The 13,001-nt window shown below is 58.7% G+C and overlaps 1 protein-coding gene across 5 annotated transcripts; it reads right to left on the bottom strand.

The window, feature by feature from the left end:
* Positions 1-234: 234 nt before the first annotated feature.
* Positions 235-11,213, bottom strand: MEIS3 (Meis homeobox 3). Of its 5 annotated transcripts, none has more exons than XM_037005028.2 (13): positions 9,677-10,715; positions 8,880-9,061; positions 8,517-8,676; positions 8,372-8,422; positions 7,397-7,447; positions 7,076-7,225; positions 4,602-4,713; positions 4,308-4,411; positions 3,314-3,390; positions 3,051-3,109; positions 2,861-2,944; positions 2,495-2,564; positions 235-708 (listed from the first exon to the last, which is right to left on the bottom strand). In XM_037005028.2, exons 1-12 carry the CDS (start codon positions 9,893-9,895, stop codon positions 2,515-2,517), a joined length of 1,299 nt encoding a protein of 432 aa, XP_036860923.2. In that variant the 5' UTR covers positions 9,896-10,715; the 3' UTR covers positions 235-708; positions 2,495-2,514. The 5 variants fall into 5 exon arrangements, with proteins under 5 accessions (XP_036860923.2, XP_036860924.2, XP_036860926.2 ...); XM_037005029.2 differs by having other exon boundaries at positions 236-708; positions 4,263-4,411; positions 7,076-7,174; positions 9,677-10,710; XM_037005031.2 differs by lacking the exon at positions 9,677-10,715 and adding an exon at positions 10,727-11,213 and having other exon boundaries at positions 237-708; positions 4,263-4,411; positions 7,076-7,174.
* Positions 11,214-13,001: the final 1,788 nt, after the last annotated feature.

Raw genomic sequence — 13,001 nt, 5'->3', positions numbered from 1 at the left:
CCTGCTGAAACCATGTAACTGCCCACCTGTGCCTCATTGCAGCAAACCATAGAACAATGATCTAAAAGATAGTTGGTATTTTGAACCCCAAGGCTTTGGCATGGCTTGTTACATGGCAATAGCTAACCGATACGCAGGGAGTGCCTAAGGAGAGGGCAGGATAGAGTGTCAAATATTATGATCAGTGATTCAGGAGCTTCAGATTGGTGAGAATTCGGATCTTGGAAGAGACGTGAACTCTGGTGGTTTTTTGTTTTTAAGACTTTATCATTTAAAAAAAAGTAGAAGATATCAGAGAAGGGAGGTAGGGGGAGAGAGAAGGGTGGTGGGCTGGGAGGATGAAGGGGACCTCTCCACGACGTCGGATCCAGGTGGCCCTCCTTCCCTGATGGTCCCAGTCGGCCTCCAACCCCCTCTTAGTCCTGGAAGCGGAGGACCCTGGCCACCTCCTTCTGAAGACCCAAGCCCTGGATCTCAGTTCAGGTCCCAGGCGGAGGTGAAGCGGAAGTGGGGCACAGAGCCTGCAGGCTTTGTCTTTGTCCTTGAGAGACCCTCAAGTGGGCACTCAGGCCCTCCATGTTCCGGTGGGGCCCCAGGGAGGTAGGCAGTGAGTTGGGGGGCCTTAGGAGGTGGGGTCCTGAGGCCAGAGGGCCAGGCAGGGACCGGGACCAGGTGTGGCCCTGGTGGTCCCAGTCTGGAGGCTGGGGTCTGCGGAGAGGGGAGAGAGGCCGAGTCAGGAGGTGGGGAGGACGGCTGCCCTGTGCCACCCTCCGGGCAGACCCACCAGCCCCCCAGGGAGAGGGAGGCAGACAGGTGCGGGGAGAGAGAGGCAGGGGGAGAGGTTAGGAGGAGAAGAGGCAGCCGGCAGGCTGGGAGGCAGGATGAGAAGCCCCCTCCATCTCTCTTAATCCCAGAGGCCCCTGGCCCTCAGGCCAGGCCACAGTGTCCGTGGTGGTCAGGGCGGAGCTGAGCCCCCCGCCAGGCCTGCGCACACCCGTCCCCTCCCCTCCGGGCTCCATGCTCTATGTCCAAGCCCTCCCGGTCTCCCCTCTCATCTCCCAGCCCTCCTGCTGCACCCACCCAGCTCCCCAGTCTCCCACCCCATCGTGCATGCCTATGTATATGTGTGGGGTCAGAGGGGGTCTCGTGGCATACGGTTTCTAAGGCCACCAGGCCTTTGCATATGCTGTTTCCTCCTCTCCTGTTTGCTTGGTTTCAGCTCCAAAACCCCCTCCTCTGGGAAGTCCTCTTTGAATGCCCCCTGCCTGAGTCTGATGCCACCTCAGGCCTCCTTCAGTTCCTGAGCTCCCTTATCTCAGCCCTGCCCACTCTGGGTCATCACCGTCTAGGGATGGGTCGGTGCCCCACTGAACTGTGAGCCTGTGAGGGCAGGATGGGACTGTCATGGCGTCCCCAGCACCACCCAGCACAGGGCTGGGCACAGAGGTACGTGGAGAATGTGTACTGAATGAATGCATGGATGGATGAATGGATGAGTGAACAGGTGCTAATCAAGGAGTTGGGACTTCATCCAGAGGGCACTGTGGAGCCACAGAAGGGTTTTAATCCAGGGCGTGTCGAGATCTGATCTGATCTTTAGCAACTCCAGGCAGGCTCTCAACTCCAGGCCTTTGCACAGGCTGCTCCCTCTGCTTTCCTGCGCTTGTGAACCTGTGCAAGTGACCTCTTCTCTCTAAGCCTTATTTGTCTCATCTGTAAAATGAAAATACTACTAGTTTCTCCCTCTTGGGAGACTAGAGGTGTGAACTAGAGTTGTGAAAACTAAATGAGAAGATATTTTAAAGTCTTGAGACCCGGGAGAGTAGAAGAATGCACCCCGCTACCTTTGCTCCCCACTTCTACCTAGTGGACTCCTGTTCATCCTTCAATTCCCTGCCCAGAAGCTGCTTCCCCCATGGAGTCTTCCCCGATATCTCAGTGACAGCTGATGAACCCCGCCTCTTGAGTAAGCTGTTTTATTGTTTCACCTGTTGCACTGGACTGTTACTGGTTTCTGATATCCGCTTGCTCAAAAGCCCAGAATCTTCTCAAGAGCAGGACCCTACCTGGGCCATGTCAGGGCATGGAATGAGGATTTCATATATGTTTGGAGCTTTATATATGGATGGGTGGGCAGAAGAATGGGTGGGTAAGGAGGTGAGTGGTGGTGGGTGAGTGGATTAGTGTGGAGGTGGCTAGTTGGGTGGGTAGATGAATGAGTGATGGGGGTGAATGTATAGTTGGGTGGATAGGGAGTGGATATATGTCTGGATGGGTAGTGGATAGGGGTTATGATTAATGAATGGATAAATGTATGGATATGTATATATGAATGAATGAATGAATCATCTTCCCACCAAGCGCTGGAGGACCCTAAGTTCGGACACCCAGGCTGAGTCTGCCCTGGGTCTGCCCACTACTGGAGTCTAGAGGTCTTAGGAAGTTTGAGAGATGTACATCCCTAACCCGGTCCCCCTGGACACTGGACACTCACACATCTCCTGAATTTAGCCTCTATAGATAATGCCATTCTCCTTCTATGTTTAAACTCATCCCCATCGATCCTGGAAGGCAACAGAGGAAGGTTAGTGGGTCTTCATCAGACACCCCATGTGACCCCACGTCTCTCCCTCACCTTCCTTCCCCAGGGGATCCGTCTGGAAGAACAGACTGAGTCATTATTTAAAAGGGTGCTGGTCTTCTAAGGAAAAGTGGAGGCTTCCAGTGGGTGGGTAGAGGCAGGAAGAAGCTAGCCAGCTCCCCGCTATGCAGACGAGGCACCGTGCTCTTCACGGACTTAACCCCAGAAGGTGGGCATCTTCATTCGGAGGAGGGGGCCTGCTGTGCTGGCGCAATGTACCTGGTGGCCTGACAGTCACATGCGGCTGAGACTCCGTGTAGCCCGCCACGGGCTGGCCCTCTGGGCTGAAGGCTGCACCCTGTCCTGTGATGGGGGGTTGAGGAGTTCAAGTTGAGCCCCAGGATACCTGTGTCCAGGCTTTGACACTCCCCCAGGAGCAGAAGGCCCTTCTCCCCACCTTCCCCTGTACCTGTGCTGTTGGATTGATCGATCATTGGCTGCACGATGCGTCTCCGAGCGTTAATGAACCTGGGAGGGGTCATGAGAATGTAGGAGGGTGTGTGAAGAGGGCATAGGAGAGGGGCAGAAATGAACACAGACAGAGCTGGGAAGAGGGCACCGGATAAGGCCAGTAAAGAAGGCACGGGGCGAGGAGAGGCTCCGAGGGACTTCGAGCGTCCTTCAGCACCGCGGACAGAGCCCGGCGCCTGCCCAGCCTCCCGGGGCCCTCACCAGTTGTTGACTTGCAGGATGGTGAGCCCTGTGTCCTGGGCCAGCTGTTTCTTCTGCTCCTCCGAGGGGTACGGATGCTGCGGCCACCAGAAAGAGTCACCGTGCCCGCCCAGCCGCCATCTGACCCCCAGGGCCTGCCCACCCCCAGGGATGGTGAGCCCAGCAGAGGCTGCGGCAGAGTCGGGAAAGTCAGCCTCTCTAGGCTCCCCTGGGCCCCATGGAGGGAAGCAGAGCCTGGCTTCGGGCAATGACGCCTGTGGGTGGCCCCGCCTCTCCCAGCAATTAGAGACTAATTGGCCACCTCTAGTTAGGGAGACAGAACTCTGGGTGGGAGGCTCCACTGCCCAGAAAGGAGGCAAACGCCAGCTCTCTGTGAGTCTCTGCCGGGGTCCTGAACCTATCTCTCTCCCGACCCCAGTCCGTCTTTGAGGCACTTTCTCTGACTCAGTCTCTCTCTGTCCCTGTCTTGGTCTGTTTCTCCCTCTGCATCCGGCGGATCCAGTCCTCTCATTATCTCTCTATCTCTATCATTGTCTCAGCCCCTGACTCTCTTCCTGTTTCTAGTTTCCCATCTCTCTCTGTGAGGCAGTGAGACCTCTGGGCCTCAGTCTCCTCATCTGCAAAATGGAGCTATGTCAGCCCCTCCCTCACAGGGCTGTTTGGCTGTATGGTGGGTGAGTGCTGGGTGGTGAGCTGGTGGGCTCCTGAGTGGGGGAAGGGGAAGGTGAGTTGGGGGGAGGACTGCATGATTTACAAGCACTCAGCAACACCTGGCGCACAGGCAGTGCGTGGGGGTGCTCGCTGTCAGTCCCCGTCTCCTGGAGAGTCCCTGCCATGTCTGCCCCTGCCTCAGCCTCCCATCTCTGGGTCTCTCTTGGGCCTCAGGCTGTGTGGCCACCCCCCCACCTTTCTCTATGCCCACCCCACGCCTGGGCCCCAGAGCCCCCACCGAGAGGTGCTGGAAGAGCCAGGCTCTCATGAGGTTGGTGGCCACCTTGGGGAAGATCCCCCTCTTCTTGCCCCTCCGCCGCTCCTGGTCCAGCTCCTCGTCCTCTCCCCCGGAGCTAGGGGAGGCCACGCTGGCATCCAGTCCGTCTCCTGAGGGGCACAGACACGCTGCGTTTGGGCACATGCTCTGCCAGGGTAGGGGCAGAGGGGCCCAGAACCCTCACCCAGGACACCACCCCACACCCTGGGCGTCCTGGCCCCTTGGAGGTCCTACTTGCTGTCTAACTTCAATCCTCAGACTGACTCCTACATTTCCCCCTCCCCCTCCCATGCTTCTCACCTTGATCACTGCTGTTGTCCCCACTCTGGGAGGCCAGGCCCCCGCTGGATGGCCCTGGGGTCCCCAGATGCACAGACCCACCGTCCTCCTGGTCTCTAATCCAGGTATTATTCTGGAAAACAAGAGCTGGAAGTCAGTGCCAAGGCTTGGGGCACAATACAGCACAATAGCCAAGTCCACGGGCTCTGGAGTGGGAACGCCTCAGCGTGAAGCCTGTCCCTGCCTCTTTCTGGGCTGTGCGACCTCGGGCAAGTCACTTTACCACTCTGTGCCTCAGTTTCCTCAACTGAAAAGTGGAGGACAATGAAAGCCCCCACCTCAGAGTGTTGTAAGGACTCAGTGGTTGGGTGAATGCAGGTAAAGGCATACAGTGAGTGTTCCATAAAGATGAGCTCATACAGATCTACGGCACCTTATCTGAAATCCTTGGGGCCCAGCACTGTATCAGTCAGCATTCAGAACTTTTCACATTTTTAGACAGTAAATCAGGACACACACCGTGTATTTCATAACACCCCCAGCAGGGCCTGGGGCATAACCTCGTCATCAAACTCATTAACATTCTGCAACAAAATGGATGAATATTTAACCAAGTGGAATAAATAAAGGCTATAAATAGCCTTTCATTAGTTCAGGTCAGATCTTTCTGCCAAATGAGTTTGCACTAAACTTATGGGGGAAAAAAAACAACTTCCAGTTTTCAGAGATCTGCAGGGGGCGGTGCTCAGAATTACAGGTCAGGGAGTCTGGGGCTATGTTTTCTTCATCCAAACACTTGACTCCGATGCACTTTGAGGAACTTGGCCCTGGCTTCACCCCCCGGCCCCAGCTCTGTGTCCCAGAGGCCCCCACCTGTACAGATGCCATCAAGACTTGTCCTTCGGCTGAAGATTTGGCTCGATTGCTGGGAGGCCGATTGGGTGGAAACAGGCCCCGCCAGAGCTGAGCCCCAGGGTACCCCACCTGCCTGCTGATTGCCCAGGCCCCTGCCCACCGCTTCATAAGCAGTCCCTCCCCAAACAGCGCGGTGTCCCGCTGGAGCTCAGCCTAAAACCCAGCAGCTCAGTTTTCTCCAGGCTCGGCATCTGGGTGGGACAGCACGTTGGTGTGCACTGTGGGCGGCCTGTGGGCAGGCTGCAGCACCAGCACCTGTGAAAAGGCTTCTGAGCATCGCTGTAACCGTCAGCTGTGGTTTTTCTGGCACTGGATCGGATTGGATGCTGCAGGTGAGCACCCACATTCTTGTGCCTGAAACGTCATGGGACATGTGGCATGTGGCAGTGCACCCACATCTGTGCCCGACATGGCACGTTGTCCCTGGAGAGGAGGTGGCTGTGGCGTGGTGAGCAGCTACATGGCTGGAGATGAGCCACGTGGCATTGGGGCACAGGCGTGTCTCTCTGGGAGGGCCAGGTGCCTGTACCTATCCAAAGACCACATTTTTCTAAGCTTGCGGCTGTGGTTTGAGGGACTGGTTGTCCTATTTGTGAGATGGCAAGTGTGGGGTTACCATGCAGGGGGCTCTGTGAGAGTATCGAGGTGGGTGACTGCCGTGGGAGTGCATCAGAGGCTGTGTGAAAATACCGATGTGACGCCGCCTCCCAGTGAGTGGTCATCAGTCATCGCACCCATGGGGCTCTCGCCAAGTATGTGCATGTGATGGGCTGCATATTACGGCAGAGGATGTTCGAGGCCTGTGTGTGAATGCCGGGTGCAGTGTGCCCAAGTCCGCAGAGCTGGAGTATGACCGTGCACCTGCATCCGAGCAGGTGTCTTGTTGTATAATCACGGGGTATGTTGACAGTGTGACCCACACTTGTTGGGATCCGCACGGTTGTTGTGTGATTGTCAGTGACTGCATGGTAGTCTGACTGCATCTGAGACTGGGTGAATATGGGGCTGTGCGAATGGTGAGTGGCACAGGGTGTGCCTGTGCCTGCTGTCCGACTGTCACATGGTTAGGGCAGTATGTGTGCGTGTGCTTGCGTGCGCAGGCCCCATGGTCAGTCTGGGTCTAATTGTGGCTGTCTCTGAGTGTGTGTGGCAGGATCCAGGGCTGTTTGGCTCCATCTCCATCTGTGTGGCTGTCATGTGGCCCCACATGTACTTGTACGGTGGTCTCAGTCAGGCTGTGTGGTGCTGTCTGTGGCTGGGGTGTGTGTAAATATGAGGTGCATGCTGCTGCCTGGCTGTGAGTGAGAATGGCTGTCAGTGAGTGTGCATAGCTGTGAGCTGTGTGTGAACCTGTGCTGGTGTAGCCAGGTCTCAGGGTGGTGTCTGCAGCAGTGTGTGTGTGTGCTGTTGCCCACCTGTGTCCTGGTCTGCAAGGCTGTTGCACAGGTGATGTATGCCCCGTGGTCAGGTGTTCTGCCTGGCTGAGATGTGTGGTGTGTATGCCCTCACGCTGGAGCCCAGCAGTGTCTGCACATGGCTTTGGTCGCAGGGTGATGCCTGGTGCCCCATCCCAAGCCCACCTGATCTGGGAGGCTGGGGCAGGAGGCCGGGTAGTCCTCGAGATCCTCCCTGCAGCCGCCATCCCGATCCTCGATGACCAGATCGATGGGCATCTTTCCCTTGAGGCAGGTGATGTAGCGGTGACAGAAGTTGTCGCACAGGTCGTGGACCTGAGGGGGCACCGGGGTACTGGGGGGGCCACCCGGGGGCCAGGGCTGGGGTGTATGGGGACGGGGGGCATTCTGCTCTAATTCCGTGGGTCAAGAGCCTACAGAGGTGGAGGGGGAGAGAGGGGACGGGGTGGGAGATAAGCGAGGGTGTGAGAGGGAAGATGTACTCACCTTCTCCAGCTCCAGCAGGTGGAACCGGAGCACCTGAATAGCCTGTATCATCTGAAAACAGAGACAGGAAGAGACACGGGAGGAAAGAAGGGAGGGAGGGAAGGAAGCAGGGAGACAGACAGAGAGAGGGGAGAGAGGGAGAGGAAGATGAGGAGGAGAAAGAGGAGGAGGAGGGATGAAGAAACGGAGTGAGATAGAATGACAAAGACAGACACAGAGACAGAGACAAAAACCACAGGGCAGAGAGAAACAGAAAACAAAGACGGAGGCCCAGAATTAAGGGAAGAGAGAGTGGTAGATCGAGAGAGACAAAGGAAGGGAAGCAAGAGTTGCAAGACACAGAAAAGGGCCCATCAAAGAGGAGTGAACAAAGGTTTGTTATAATTCTTCGCCTGCGGGCCCTCTGCTCCCACCCTTTGCCTGCAAACTACATTTCCCAGAGTCCTTTGCCAAAGGGTTTGGCAAATAGGAAGCAAAAGGAAGGGAGACGCCGGAGTATTTCCCCCTCTCCCTCTCCCTCTCCCTCTCCCTCTCCACTCCCCTCTCTCTCCTCTCCCCTTTGCAGCTAAGTCCCTGCACGCATTTGGCATGGGTTCTTTCTCCTGACTGATAGAATAGCTAATGTTTATTGAGTTCCCATTCTGTGCCTGACACTGTTCGGGTGGCTTGACTCTCTTGGTAACTGACTATATCCTCACAACAGCCTTGCAAGATAGAAATTGCTTCTAGTTACAGATGAGGAAACTGGTGCACAGGGAGATGGAGCTACTTGTCCTGGTTTACAGAACTAGTAAGTGGCAGAGCTGGAATTTGAACTCAGTGCCTGTTCTCAACTGCAAACTATACTGTATTGCAAATGGGGAACACTGATCACTATTTGAGAACGTGGGCCTGTCTCCTCTCTGTTCCCTCAACCAACCCCAAGGCCATGGGGGGGCAGCACAGGAGGCTCCCCAGGGAGGGCCCAGGTCTCACCAGATTGTCCAGCTCTGGGTTGGAGGAGAAAAGGGGCCTCTCGGAGCGGACCTGGGAGGAAGAGAGAGACCGGGGAGGGCCATCCTGTCCCCTGCCCGCCCCTCCTCGCTGGCCCTCCTGGTACACAGCTGATGGGGGTGCCCACCTGCTTGGCAAAGGCAGCGATGTCCTCATTGAAGGAATCGGAGGAGCAGACGTCACTGCCCTGGGGTGTCCCCAGCGTGGCCCCAGCCCCATCGCGGGGCGAGCACGTGGCCAGTTCACATTTCTTAAAGACCAGGGCCAGCAGTGGGAAGAGCGGGTGTCTGGGGGGAAGCGGGAGAGGAGAGAGCTCATGAGGGGTGGGCAGGGGGTTGCAAAGTATGAAGCAACTAGGAAGGGGACAGGAGACCCAGCGGGGAGAGATGGAGAGACAGACTGAGACAGAGAAACAGATCCAGACAGACAAACAAATGGTGGGGGCACAGCCTGAGACACCCCTGGAGCCCTCAGCCCCGTCCCCACTCACCCATAGATCTCATCCTTCTCTCTCCTCAGGCCATCGCTGTCCAAGCCTGCGGGCGGGGGTGGGGGAGGCCGGTGGGGGCCATAGGGCCCAGGGGCTCTTGGTGCTGAGGGCACTGCCTCCGGGAAGCCAGCCAGGGCTGCAGTGCTGTCCACGATGCCTGGGTAGGGGGGCAGCTCATCGTACTGGGGGAGGTGAGAGGGGAGAGCCCCAGGGAGGCGTCAGTGCCAGCCAGAAGCCTCCCTACCCTGGGACCCAGGAGATGGCCCTTCCCTGCCCTTCTGTTCCCCAAGTGTTCGGCTCTGCTGCCTTAGACCCCAGCTTCCATGCGGCTGTCTGGGTGGGACTGAGGGCCCTGTCCCTTGGCTTTCTCTTGTACTCCTGGCCTGTGAAAAGTGTCCCTTCGGAGATTCCTGATGTGTGGGCAGGAGGGTCCAGGGGAGGAAGACTGACCCAGGTTTGGGCTGTGAGGGTCAGGGATGGACTGGCAAAGGCCAGCTCCCCACAGTGAGGAAGGGAGGGGGCGGGAGAGGCATGCAGCAGGGAGACAGGGTGGAGGAGAGGGAAGGGGGTGGTGAGAGAGACGGAAAGAAAGGCACAGAGAGAGAAGCAGAGACAGAGCAGAGAGGAGAGAGGCACCCAAGATTCAGAAGAAAGGCAGAGAGAGGGGAGGTGCAGATCAAGGGAGACCAATGCCTGTAAGGGCAGGCATTGTTTATGCACCAACGACGGCGTCCAGTCTCCCCCCACTTCAGCTGCGTGTCACAGCTGTCATCTACGCCAGTCGGGGTATGACTTACCAACTTGTCACACCCCAGCTCCATGTGAATCCGCGGGCTCACACAGAGCCCAAGGCCGGGCCCAGGAAGGAGCGGGTGGGTGGGAGAATGACAGCTACCAGAGGCCGGCACAGGGCCCGGCACTTGTTGAATGGAGGATAAGCCCGCACGCCCGCACACACCCACTTGTGCCCACAGCCCAAAGAGAAGCGGGAGCGCGCAGGGTTTGAATCCTGCCATGACGGAAGCACCGCGCTGGGGAGGTCGGAAGGACCCTTAACACCACCCCTGTCAGACCCTCTCCTCGGACACGAGGAGGGTGAGGCTCAAAGAGGCAGGGGGGCTGGCAGGGAAGGAGGCCGGGAGCTCCCGCCGCCGCCGCCGCCGCGCCGAGGATGCGCACCACGGCTCCGGGTGCGTCCCCTTCCCTTTCACTTCCTCTTCTCCCAACTTCTCCTGAGCCCTGAACTTGCATCCAAGTGCTCCCCGCCGTTCCTCCAACATCCTAAGATGGGCGGTGGGGTCCTCACACCCTGGCCGCGTCGTGCCGCCTCCACCCTCTACGGTGGGCACTCACCTCCTCGCCTGTGCCCTCCGACCTCCCCCCCCCAGGGCCCTAACAGAAGCTCTTGGCCCGGCCTGGTGAGACCCACCTCTTCCAGCACCTTCCCCACCCCGACGGCCTCCGGAGGACTTCGAAGACAAGTAGACGGGGGTGAGGGACTGGGGAGGGGAAGGAGGGGCGGGAGGATAAAGGGCCACTTTGGAGGAGGAGACCCAGGGGCAGGAGAGGGGAAGGCCCAGGGCCAGGGGTGGGAGACCCGGGGCAGGGGGTGAGAGCAGGGGCAGAATGGGGGAGACCAAAGGGCGGAGGGGGCTGAGACCCAGAGGCACAGAGGGGGGAGACCCGGGACAGAGAGTGGGGAGACCCAGGGGCAGAGAGAGCAACGCAGAGAAAGAGACGGTGGTGGAGGCGGCATGGGCTGCTGGGGGCGCGCAAGAAGGGCAGATGGAGGGACGCGGGGGTGCGAGGACCGGCCGGGGCACCGGGGTGCCCGCCCTCAGACCTACCCTCCGGGCCATGGGCTGACGCCGGCGGCAGCTCGCGGGTCCCTCCGGGGCCTGGCCGGGGGGGGGGGGGCAGGAGGCTGGGCGCTCGGCCCCCCCACCCCCGCCGCCGTCAGCGGCCGGCGCCGGGCAGCGCGGGGGCTCCGCGCATGGACCCCCCGGCCCTCCCCGCGCGGGGGTCACAGCGAGGGGCTCATGCCGGCGAGCGGAGGAGTGCGAAGGCGGGAGGGGGGGGCTCGCCCGATGCCCCCTCCCCGGCCCCGGTGCCTCCCGGGGCGCCGGGTGACTGAAGCAGCCCGAGGCGCGCGGACCGGGAGATGGGGGCGGGCGGGGCGGGGGGCCCAGCGCCGTGCGGCCCGGCGGCGGCGGCCGAGGATGCCGGCGGCTCCGTCTCTCCGCGCTCCCGGGCGCTCCCTGTCTCTGCGGTCACATCCGGAAGTGCCCCAGCGGAGATGCTTAACCCGCTGTCCGCCGGCGGCTCGGCCGCGGCCGCTCCCCTGCCCTCCCCCTGCCCTCCTCTCCCTCCTCCCCCTTCCCCTCCCCCCTCCTCCGCCCCGCCCCTCTCCTCCCCTCCCCCGCCCCCCGGGGCCGCCGCCGCGGGGCCGCTTTTGTGTCCGTCCCCCTGCGGCGGCTGCTGCCCGGTCCCGCCGCCGCCCCGTCTCCCTGTCACTCCCCCGGCCCCCGCCCCCCGCTCGGCCGCCTCAGGTCTCTGTCGGGCTCTCCCTTCCCCGGCTCCTCCATCTCCCTGGATGCCTCTTTTTCCTACGTTTTCCAGTCTCTCTTTCCTTCTCCATTTCTTTCTCTTTGTCTCTCGGTCTCTCTCAGTCACTGTCTCTCTCCCCGTCTCTGTCTCTGAGATCAGAGGAGAGAACCGGAGGCTGGAAGTAGCTGAACCCCATATTTCGGTTTCTCCCCTGGCTCTGGCCCCCCTCACTTCCCTCTTCTGGGAGCGCAGGACGCTCCTAGGCCTGGGGGGGAGCCAGCTGTGGGACCTCAGCTGTGTGCGTGTGTGTGTCTGGCGTTTGGACCGGGCCCGGGGTGCGCGCGTGTTTGCCGGCCGGACTGCGCGTTGTCTGTGTGCGCGTTGTGTGTGTCTGCCGGACTTTGTACGCACAATATCTAGGCCTTGGACATCAGTGTGCCCGCCTGGAGGCATCACTGTCCCTCTGCCCATTTTTGACCGGGCCTCTGGAAGGTTCCCAGCCTGGAATCCTCTCAGGGGATCTCAGGGAGTTGGTGGGACCTCCAAAATTGAGGGTAAATAGTGTGCTGGTAGGTATCTGTTGGAGAGCAGTTCCTCAGCTTTGATCTGACTCCTGGAGGAGCCCTAGACCCAGACAGCCTTGGAAACTCGTTTTCTAATGAAAGATTTCTGCAACAAAAATGTACTGAGCAACTACTGTGTGCTGGGTGGTGTTGGGGAGATACTGAACAAAAGACAAACTTCCTGGCCTCCTGGCACTCACATTATATTGGGGATGGGAGAAATGTGTAAGTAAATAAATAAATCCAGTAAATAAATGTGGTTACATATAGAATAACGCCTGGAGATGACAAGTGCTTTGAAATAAGGTAGAACAAGGATGAAGGGATGATATACACTGGACAGAGAGAGTCCTCAGAGGAGGTGACATATCTGAGCAGAGACCTGAAGAAGGTGGGGGAGGGAGCAGTGCGGAAATGTGGGGAAAGATCATTCTGGGCAGGGGGACCAGCAGGTGCAAAGGCCCTGGGGCAGCAATGTGCTTGATGTCTGGGAGGCCAGCTCCAGGTGGGCAGGAGAGGGCAAGGCAGGGAGGAGAGAGACTTTCTGGGTCTCATTCTTTACCTGACTTTTTCTACATTAGGCATCTTTATGCTCTGGTGTCCTCAGGTCCCCTCAAAGTGCAAATTTTGTGTCAGGAGACCTGTGAACTCACTACAATCCTATGACAAATGATGGCCTTGGTGCTTAATGTATTTTTTGCCCAGGGAAATGGCCCATAGTTTTCACCCTCTTATCATGAAGGGATACTTGATCCCCCCAAAAGTTGCTGCCATCACTCCCCAGAGATAGTACAGAAGAGAAGTGAGACAGAGAATCAGAGAGAAGAGGACAGAGACCCAGAGAGGGGGGGTTGCTGAGGGAGGGGCAGAGGCAGCATGCCCTCCCCTGCTGTGCTCGCTAAGGACATTTTTATGACCCTCATAAACATCTCTGCCTCTCAAAATCCTGCTTCTCCAAATCCTCCCATTTTGTGGAAATCAAAGGAAATATCAGGCCTGGGGTCAGGACTGC

The sequence above is a fragment of the Manis javanica genome, chromosome 17 (assembly GCF_040802235.1).
Source record: "Manis javanica isolate MJ-LG chromosome 17, MJ_LKY, whole genome shotgun sequence".
Lineage (NCBI taxonomy): Eukaryota > Metazoa > Chordata > Mammalia > Pholidota > Manidae > Manis > Manis javanica.
Note: the sequence above shows the minus strand (reverse complement) of the source record. Positions and strands in the feature narration are given on the sequence as shown.